This window comes from Leiobunum rupestre, chromosome 4 (genome assembly GCF_980474605.1).
Source record: "Leiobunum rupestre chromosome 4, qqLeiRupe1.1.hap1, whole genome shotgun sequence".
Lineage (NCBI taxonomy): Eukaryota > Metazoa > Arthropoda > Arachnida > Opiliones > Sclerosomatidae > Leiobunum > Leiobunum rupestre.
This window is the reverse complement of record NC_143387.1, coordinates 38757231-38768019: the sequence shown is the minus strand read 5'-3', so window position 1 is coordinate 38768019 and position 10789 is coordinate 38757231. Positions and strand designations below refer to the sequence as shown.

At 35.2% G+C, this 10789-nt stretch overlaps 1 protein-coding gene across 1 annotated transcript; it reads right to left on the bottom strand.

The window, feature by feature from the left end:
* Positions 1–1201: 1201 nt before the first annotated feature.
* On the bottom strand, positions 1202–6880 carry LOC149947697 (uncharacterized). Its single transcript, XM_090170933.1, has 3 exons — positions 6090–6880; positions 5417–5683; positions 1202–3516 (listed from the first exon to the last, which is right to left on the bottom strand). The coding sequence occupies exons 1-3, from the start codon at positions 6388–6390 to the stop codon at positions 1202–1204; spliced, it is 2883 nt and encodes a 960-aa protein (XP_090027059.1). The 5' UTR covers positions 6391–6880.
* Positions 6881–10789: the final 3909 nt, after the last annotated feature.

Below are 10789 nucleotides of genomic sequence, written 5' to 3'. Positions count from 1 at the left end.
TTCATTATCAGCCTCACCAGTATGACGTTTCGTCGGTCTTAGTGCCCTTTACCTTACTTAGTTACGAATCAGTGGTGGTAATATAAGGGGGGGGGGGGGCGTGTTTTCCCCGGCTTTCAAATATAGCGCCTGGGTCTCCACGAAATGAGTGGCAATTTCTCCATAAAAGGCGTTCGTTCGTATGGCGTTTCATCGGTCTTAATGCCCTCTACTATATTAGTTACTAGCCTTACTACCCGGCTTCGCCCGGGAAACAGTCGAAATAAAACACGCGACTGTAAGACCCGAGGTGAATCTGAACAATAATACGCGCCAAACGGTCGTAGCAAAAGGCAAATAAATATTTTATTGTAATAATAAAGTCTATAAAGAAATCACATATTTACGGTTCGTGTTCTCTTAAATTCGGGAAACACTACGGGTTTTCACCGTTTTCTTCAATATGAAAAGAGATCGTGTTAGTTGATATATGAAAACAGTACTTGCGAGTATTAAACTATTTGAGTAAAATAATAAACAAATGTATTAGGATTTGGTTTTTTTATTAAATTTATTTAACTTTAAAAAAAATCATGTGACGCAAACATAAATCGTTTTTTCACTAAAGTAGGTTCAATTATCCTAATCACCTTTCGGACTATTTAACATTTTGGTCGTTTATTAACGAGATAGTGACATAATATTTTGCCCATATAAAATTTTTACGTAAAATATATGAATATAAGTTGATAATAATTGTGGAAATAATGATTTTAAATAAAAATTACGCATTAACTATTATATTTCAGTTTTTAAATGGATGGGTAGGCTTTCTCTGACGTCAAAAACGGGTTTTGAAATCTTTTTTCTCAGCTCGCGCGCGAGTAGGACGCTTTAGCCGGCTTAACTTCTCGTGAAAGTATGACGTAAATAATGGGTAGAGTTGCAAAGAAGCCAACTTAGTATTAGAATTATCAAAATTATTTTCAGTATTTTCAGCACTAGGGGAAGGTTCAGCCTATTAATAAATATATAATGAAATTGTGTAATTGTTAAAACAAAAACGTTCAATTTAAACTGGAAAAGTGGTTTATACAGTACTCTTTAAATATAACACCTCAATCGATGATAGATCCAATGTATTTCGTTATTTCTCAAAGTTCATAATATAATTATTAATTTGGTTTAATTTCATTCCTTTCTGATACATAAACGATACTCACTACTCATTATCAATTTCATTTGCTGATATACAAATATAGCGAACTTCATTCACGATAAAAGAAAAACAAGGTGAAATTATATTACAAAAAGGAACAGCAAGAAATTCTCTTTCATCATTAAATACATATATGTGGGGCAAAGTTACATCACCAATTTTAAAATTAGAAACATTTAATTTTTTAATAATTGCTGCAAATTTTACGTCGCACGTACAAGTTTCTAATGCACAGAAGCAAGGTTTGTGCCTTAAAAAGGAATGTATATCCCCAAAAGTAATAACTCCATTATGCATAAACGTTACACAATATGATTTGTGTTTACCCTGCCGCGGGTACGATTTTGAAACGTACAAAAATTTACTTTTTAATCGGTGAAAGAACCATATTTCTTTGCCTAGCTCACCGTGTAATTCTAACAATGCCAATTTAAAAGTCAACGGAACAACCTTATTTTTTTTTTGTTTTCCTATTATGAGTTCACCATTGGTGGTCGTTTCAGAAACTTTTAGTCGCTTCCCAGCCATAGTCAACTTTGAGCAATAACCAAATACATCAGATCTATTGTCTAACTTATAGATAAGTTTTGAAATGTTCAATACGATTGAGGTGGTATTGATTATTTGCAGTTGGGCATATTGCGTACCATGAACCATTTTAAGGAGCAGCCCATTTAAATTTTCAAATGGGAAGCAAGAATTAGCCCATAGTGGACCAAGCTGCCTAACGGAATATGCGGCATGAACGTGCGCATGAAGGTTGGCAGTCATGTGTCTCCTGCCGTAAAAGTTTTCAAATTGCGACACGTACTTCCAAAGCATATTTTCAGCTTGATCCACTTCTTCATTTGAAATAGATTTCTTATTTAACAGGTAAATTCCTGTTACTAGCAAAACATGATGGCGAATTAATTGGCCACTTAATAGCCCTGATAAAATGGGAACCGAATAGTATAACAGCCAATATTTGAATTCGGAAGCTTTCCAGTAACTCAAATCTTTTATGGTTCGAGGTATTCGTTGTACGAAATGAGGGACGGTTAATTCAGAAATTCTACAATTGATAGTGTCTATTGATTTTGAAAGGGAAAATTCGAAATTACTATATTGGCTGTCGAACCACAAGGTGCACATTTTACGCGCTTGGCCAAGATATGACGCGTGCATAACGTCAAATGAAGTTGATTTTATTAAGTCTTTAAGTAAAAGAGTTAAAATGGTTGGCCCTTTGACTCCGCAGATAATGGTTCCAGTATCGAGGGCTGTCCGACCCATTTCAATGAAGTCGTCGTTTGTCCTCAAAGGCCCATCAACATTGTTATCTTGAAATGGGTAGACTCTAGGTCCGCGACCATTCTCACTACGGAAAATCTCTCCTGGTTGCTCGCACGTGCAACATCCGTTTTCGCCGTTGAATTGATGCGTGTTAAATACTGCACACTTTGCTGGCATGTCGCACGTGCCGCAAAGAAGAGTAGCTCTAATTGCCAGTGACTCTTTATTGAAAAACGTAAAATCAACTCCATTTGACAGTTCCGTCATGCTTTCATATAATGTCTCTCTAAAAAATTGGTTCATGGCAGGCTTTGAGGACCCAAACCATAATCCAGCTAAAAGAACATTTTCTTTCTTTATTCTCACATTATACGGAAGTTCGTTTATTATTAAGTAGAGGGGCCAAATGCTGGACGATGAACTTTCGAATAATGGTACACCATCGGTGTTCCACATAAATGATATAGCGTTAGGGTTGTTCTTGTCAGCATATTCATGTTTATACATATTTCCGTCGTAAATATCCGATAAATTATTCATATTGTCTTTCCGATTAAATCGGCTCAATAGTAATTCTTTAAACCCTTTTCTCGAAAATAAACTTTGAAGCTGATCTTTAATGTTCAAAGTTATAAAATAATTCGAATCTTTTTCTGAAAATAAAGAACCACATATTGCACACCTCAACTCGTTCTCACCCATCGAGGAGAAACATTTTGAACAATACTTGTGGTATTTTCGTCTTATTGAACTTTTAAAAAATTTGTTAAATAAGTAAAGCGACTTTGGTAAAATATTATCAGGGGGTAAATGTAATTTTAATAATTCTAAAAGGGAATTTATAGCTTCCTTAGTTAGCGAATAGCGTAAAGCAAAACACATAATTGCTAAAACGCTTTGCAGGATACTGATTGGCGCATTTAAATACAATTTTTCATCATCACTGTCAGGAGCAAGATCCTCACCGCCAATATTGCGATCGCCATAATCATTTTCACCATTTTCTTGATCTGTTAAATTTGACTCGCTAGAGGCGTCGGATTCTGTGAATTATGTTAATACTATGAATGTCATTTTTATCGAAATATTAAATTTATTATTACAAGCTTGAGGGTATTATGCAACTTATGGTATTATTTAAAACTAAATTTTGTTTTATATGCGGTTACATGCAGGCTCTAAGAACGGGAGTTTCTAGAAACGTTTTTACTCAAAAATGGCTTTTCGTAAAATTTCATTAAAGGGAATATAACCTCTGGTGTTTTTTTCGCCCTCCAACGGTTTCGCTGTTGGCCGCTCCCTCCTATGGCTTTATAGGTTTCGGCTCTGCTTACTGGAGAGGTAATCCCAAAATTTATGGGGGTCTTCCATACAGATCGGGTTGGAGGTTATATTCCCTTTAAAAGCTGTAGAAAAGAGCAGTAGATTTCAACCCAAAGTTTTTTTACTAACGAGGAGTCACCGATTTTGATGAAACTCGGGGGATATGTAGACCTTGGGGTAACATGAATTTTCACCAAGGGAAAAGTTACGCTGGGCTTCCGTTTTGCTATGGCAACCGAAAATGTTTTTGACAACTTAAAATGAAAAAATTTCACAATCAGTTGGTTAAACCCGATTTTATCCAATTTTAAACATTTTAGGTCATTTTACCCATTTTGAATGAATTGTAGCCGATATTAGTTGTTTTAACACAATTTTACTCAATTTTTGTCATTTGGACGAATTTTGATTATTTTACCCAAATTTTATCATTTTTCCCCATTTTAGACGATATCAATTGGTTAAACCCGATTTTATCCAATTTTAAACATTTTAGGTCGATTTACCAATTTTTGTTGATTTAAAAAAAAAAAATTATTTGACAATACCCTATTTAGGTATAATTTTGCAAATATTCCTTTATTCATCAAATTCAATGAACTTTTCTCAATTTTACCCAAATTTGGTTGAAGTTTACCCAAATTTGATTTCACCCAAAATTGTTAAAATTTAGCATTTTAGTTGAAATTTAAATTTTTATTTTTTTTTGACTTGTCAAAAACATTTTCGGTTGCCATAGGAAAACGGAAGCCCAGCGTAACATTTCCCTTGGTGAAAATTCATGTTACCCCAAGGTCTACATACCCCCCGAGTTTCATCAAAATCGGTGATTTACACCTCGGGTACACTCCTCGTAAGTAGCTGGGACCGAGATCTAACTAAAAATTTAACTCGCAATCAAATCGGAATTGATTTTATTAACTGGTGTACTTTTTAAGAAAAAATAGTGAAATCATTAAAATGGGCACCGTCAACCCTCAGAAGCCCAGAAGTGTTTGATTTTTAAATTTATCTCGGAAATGTAAGAGTAAGTTTCAATTAAAAAACTGAAGGGAAAGGTGCTGTAACGGAAATAATGTCATACCATAAGTCTATAATATTATTCAATAAGTATGTCTCTTTGGGAAATATGTTACTGAGAGCTAATCACGGAGTGACGTCATCGCGGTAATGAAATCGCTCCCTAGCGAGGCGCTGTTAAAGGCTACGCGTGACCAGACATCGAACGGACACGACACGGCGCCGAAGCCCATTGACGAGGCTTTCTCGCGACTAGCTTTCAGTAAACGTTTTGCATGTGAGGAATAAGAAGATTAAATATTATAAACTTATGTTCATACATATAACCGAATATTTAATTATATGTAATTGTTAGCACTTAAAATTATCAACTAATTTTTAAATTCAATGTTGCCTGCGTTAATATATCGTGACTAAATGTTAAATTAACCAAGAACGACATTTTGAGTTTGATCTCGGCTTCAGATACCTATGATTTAGGTGTTGACAATTTGTATTAAGTTTAAATAATTTACTTGCCTGAATCGTGGGACCCCATATGCCCCCTAACCACTATGCAAAAAATTTCGCCGTTAAAGGAATTTAACTACAAATGTGTACCTTCAATATCGTCGTTTTCTACAGAATCATTCTCATCATGACCGTCAACATGTTCATTATTTCCATTTTCATGATGCCCGTAATCATTCTCATCATTGCCATTTTCATGATGCCCGTCATCATTCTCATCATTGCCATTTTCATCATGACCGTCATCACGTTCATTATTTCCATTTTCATGATGCCCGTCATCATTCTCAGCATGACCATTACCATTCTCATCGTCGTTATTTTGATCAACAGCATCATTGGCATCATGATCGGATTCTGAAATTTATTTGGTTAATGAATTAACTAATATCGTGAATCGGTTCTGTACTATCGTTCTTTCAAACTTTTTTTAAAAGAAATTGAATTAGGGTTCTAAGCTAACTTTCCATCATAAAGTCGTAATTTTGCTGAGTTACATTGTAAAGAATCGGGAATTTCGTTTATTGCCTAAACAAATTATCCCAAAGAGTTGGTTAAGACTACAAGTTATTTATAAAATGAGCTATTTCCTACTCCTCAGCGACAGACTATCATTAACTGATATAGTTTAGTCTCATACTTATGTTTATTATGTTACTTATGATATAGCTACATATACATTACAGGGAGTGAACAACCGCTTGCGTAATATTAAATATGGAGCTAATAAACTCACTTACGACGTTAGTGTAAAAATGTATACCTTTGCCCGGATTTTCGGGGTCTTCAGTGTCACTGGGTAATGAAATGGAGTCTCGAAAGTCTTTTGGAGAATCGCATTGTCGAATTACACAATCACTTCCATCTTCACTCATTATTTCGTCACTTGAATCTTCAATTGCTGAATCACTATCACCAATGCTTAATTCTTCAGATTGGTCATCACTTGAAGTAGACATAACGGCAGAACTTCGGCAATCCGACACAGTATCATTTTGACTTAGGCCTTCACTGGAATCAGACAATTCCGAGTCGGAACGCTTTCGTTTTCGACTAAATGCCATTTCTTCTGGTGCGTTTTTTTCGATGGCCTACTCAACAATTTAATCTTTTATCTATCTAAAGGTGTTAGTAGAAAATTAAAGTAAACTTTAATTTCGTGGCCGCGGAGTATAGTTGGTATTCACGAGAAGATGGCGGCCATCACTATAAGGCAGTTAGTTATTGGGAAAAGGGGGATGACATTAGCCTTCCACTATAGCGATGATATCTGGAAAGAAGGGTTCAGGTTGCTATACCTTATGACCCCTCTATTAATCCTGGGCGTGCGGCGACAGTCCCGCTTTCACCAATTATCGGCTTATCTTTTCCGCAAAACGCGTACAAATAACACGATAACTTGTTTGCCCAGCCATATGCCAAAAAGGAAATCGAACCTTTTATCCAAAAATTTTACAGAAAATCAGACCAAACTCACTACTTCTTGAACATTTTGGCCAAAGACTATCGCTACAGAGTTATAGCTTATATAGTCTTTGGTTTTGGCCTACTAAAGAAAAGGGGCTGAATCCAAGGTCGCTCAGACTGTGGACAAATTCCAAGAAATGCGAAGGCCAGCTGCAACCGCAGCAGCAACCTTTCGCCTTTCTAAGCAAAGACTATATATAAAGCTTCGCTTAGAATTTCTATAGTCTTTGATTCTAAGCGTTCCCGTTTCTCACTTCTTTCTCGATATTCCCTCCTATTGTTATTTCGGCACGGTTATACCCTAGTTCGCATTAAGAAGCTAGGGTAACCTAGGGGGGTTAGCTCACCCTCCCAGGTGAATAGTGGCGACCGTTCGGACGAGGAATTTTTCTCTCCATTTTCTCAGAATTTTGTAATTCCGGAAACCGTTTGCACGTTCTTTTTCTTCGTCGATTTTACAACACTACTGGTTTGGATGCGTTATACTAGGACGTCTCAAAACCCGGAGCCGGCATTCTCGACAAAGATTTGAGCGGAGCGTGTATTTTTTTGAACCAACTTAAAAACAAGCAGTTTATTAGTCCAATCTTTTTTATAATTTATAATAAGTCCACTCTTTATAATTCGCTCCCCCCCCCCTCTATTTTCTTGCCCCCCCCCCCTCTCGCGGCGAAGGTCTCCCTCTCCTAAATAATATTTTATTAGTCCAATCTTTTTTATAATTTACTAGCTTTAATACCCGCCTTCGCCCGGGGTCTTCTTGATTTGTACGTAATAAAAGTACGGCACCATAACAAAACCGTCTTCAGGACTGAAAAGCTAACTAACATTTAAACCTAGTACCTACGATTACATTTAAAGATACTTATTTTGTACTCCTTAACCAAACTTTATTTTATTTCTCCATTTGGGCGAATAAGATAATTGGTGGAAGTCGAGAAAAAATTGAAAGCCGAGACCAGCCGGAAAAATAGAAAAGGGAAACAAAGAGGCGAAAGTCCAAAGTCGAGTAAAATAAAATTGAATTAGATTAATAACCATGTCAAATTCAATTAGATTAAAAACCATGTCAAGTATTTGGAATTAGGGGCGTTTAGTTGGAAATTAGGACCTGAACATTGAGTTAAAATTTCAAATTTCTAGAGCTAACAATTCTCGAGTTTTAATTTCCACATGTGTTGAGTCCTTTGAAGTGCCCCCAAATTCGACCCCTTCTACCTGTCCTTCAATGTAGAGCCTACGGGCGACTATGATAAGCCCTACCCGTCAAAACCTCCAGCAAAGAGGTTAAAGTCCAAGTCGAGTAAAATAAAATTGAAATATAAGTAAAATTGAATTAGATTAATAACCATGTCAGGTATTTGGAATAAGCCGCGTTTAGTTGCAAATCAGGCCCTGAACATTGAGTTAAAATTTCAGAGATCTATTGCTAACCGTTCTCGAGTTTTTAGGAACATGACATACAAATAAATAAATAAATAAAAGGATCCCCCTCTCAATTTCCCTCTTCGTGTATTATTGTGGCGCATGTATGTTAAATACATAAAATATTTGAGGTTAGCCGAAATGTTCTTATTTCGTTTTTCGAAGTTTATTATATCTATATTTCTAAATATTCATAACTGACGGAGGAAAAATATTGAAGGCATTATTAAGAAGAAGACGGTAACTTTTAGCTTGCTCAAAACGGCATACTTTTCAAAACATCCGCCATTATGTCACATATAACGAGTCAAAATACCACGAAAACTTCGGTATCTCGCTTTTCTTTAAATTGCTAAATGTTTTTAATGTAAACAAGGTGTATACACTTTTACAAATATCTGACTACACACTAATTAAGAGGAGCTTAGGAGCGAGAAGCGTTTCGAAAGGGGGACGAGATTGTATATTTCAGCGTTACATCGAGAACATAAATTATGAGAATTATGATTGGCAAACTGATGTCACTTTCAAGTGTATACACATAAGTTCCTGGTAGGACTGGTATGACTGCAAACGCGAAATGTTTTATTGTTATATCACTCCTTCATTTAGTCATTGATCTGGTATGTATAGGCACACGGTTTTTGTGGGAAAACCGGTTATTATCTTTTAGCAATTAGGATGCTAAGCAAAATGGTTTAGTTTACATTGAAAAAAAGTGATCAGTGGTTTGAAATGGCATAACTAGAAATTCGTTAAAAGGTGGGTTTAGTCTATACGAACAACCCCCTTTCCGTCATCGTTCTCGTCTACAATGTGAGGAAGCCGGCGGGCGGTCGGCCAGCGGCCGAAGATGTTCTATTGTGCGTAAGAAGGTCGTCTAGAAGAATGACGAAAGGGGCCAGGCGTATAAACGCTACCGGTGACGTACACATACGTTTTTGACATCAACCGTTATATATTTGTTTGTAGTAGAAGCGCAAAAATCGAAATCTTGAAATCGAGTTGAAAAACTATGTTCTATACTAACGCTTTAATATGTTAAAGTTTATAAGGTATCAAAAAAATAATTGCAATTTCAAAAGCATTAAAATAATTTTATTTTTTATTTTCATATTAACGCAACAACAAATATTTGAACTACGGGCTCAAGGTAATAATACTTACCAATTGGGATACGATTCTTTATAGCTGCTTAGCCATAACATTTCTTCACTTCTAGAGAAGTTAAGAAAAAGCATTTCAACGAAACGTCCGCAAAAAAAACTTGGAAGACTAGACGTTTCGGTTCATATAAATAAACCCCTAGCTGGTACAACCCAATGATTAACACCACCATAAACAATACATTTCAAGGTGACCTTTTTCAAAAGGGGGTGCCCCTTAAATGGGCCGTTTTTTTCACCTAATTTTAAATGCCATCTTCAGACTTTTACAAAACTTGGGTCGCTTGGACGAGCAGAAACACTCAGCGCTGGATTCTATAGTGAGTTACATGTAGTTTCGATCGAGTTGTTCTGCAAATTACGAATTTCACATTGAGATAAAAAATCTCTATAGGTAAAAGCAGTATTAAAATCTTACGTTTTAAAGCACTGTTTTCCGCTTCGAGCTTTATCATTTGTCGTTCTTTTCGCCTAGCTTCCTCTTTCGATTCAGCTTCTGTCATCCCCCCCCCCCTTTTCAATCTGACCAATCTTTTTACCCCTGCTTCAAATTTGAACTCTAAGTTAATATTAGCCGAAAGATTATTTATATCTTAATTTATCGTAAAATGGTCAAAGCCATCTTTTATTTTTAACTTTTTAATTTTGATCTTAAAACTGAAAAGATATATAAATTATTAGCCGAAACTTTAATGTCGATTGAGATTTACAGTGTTATGGGAAAAGCTTTGATGTATGTATTACTGTTTGGCTTGTCTTTTTCGGTAGCTTAAAATTGTTTGATATTATAGTCTTACAATTTTTCAGAGCTTAAGAAATCTATGCGACCAAATTCATCTAAAAATGCCTATACATGTACCTCCGTTCGATGTTTCTACTGATGAATTTAGATTACATTAAAGATATACTGCCAGCTTGGACACATTTCGATTTTGTGATTTATGGTACATTTTTATTCCCAGAATTCTAAAATATTTGTTATTGCACTTAAAACAAATATTTAGTTATGAAAATTAACTTTAAAACATTTTTTTGTTAATCACTTCGCCGAAATCTTACCCATTTTTGACGTCATAAATAAACATCTACCCGCAAATGAGGTCAATAATAGGCACTTAATAAATGTAGGGAAGCTTACCCTACCATTTAAAAATTTTAATTTGCTAGTGAAAATTTATTTTTCAAGTAAAATTTCATTTAAAGTAGCTTTTCGTTATAGACTTATAACCGTATTTCGGTGAACAGACGGTTCGTTAACAAATTAATTAATTATAATTCATCTTGTATTAACAACGGATAAAATTGTTTTAACTTAAAATAATTTAAATATCTATTATTAAAATGGTTTTAGAATTAATATAATTGAATTTAAATCTCCACGAGTCTGGTCATTTAATTCAATGTT

Bases quoted from the DNA above. Each gene is read 5' to 3' on its own strand.
- LOC149947697 (XM_090170933.1), bottom strand. From the start codon at position 6,390: ATGGCATTTAGTCGAAAACGAAAGCGTTCCGACTCGGAATTGTCTGAT. The intron at 5,684-6,089 runs GTATACATTTTT...AATAAATTTCAG, and splicing joins CCCCGAAAATCCGGGCAAAG to AATCCGATCATGATGCCAAT. The intron at 3,517-5,416 runs GTACACATTTGT...CATAATTCACAG, and splicing joins AGAAAACGACGATATTGAAG to AATCCGACGCCTCTAGCGAG.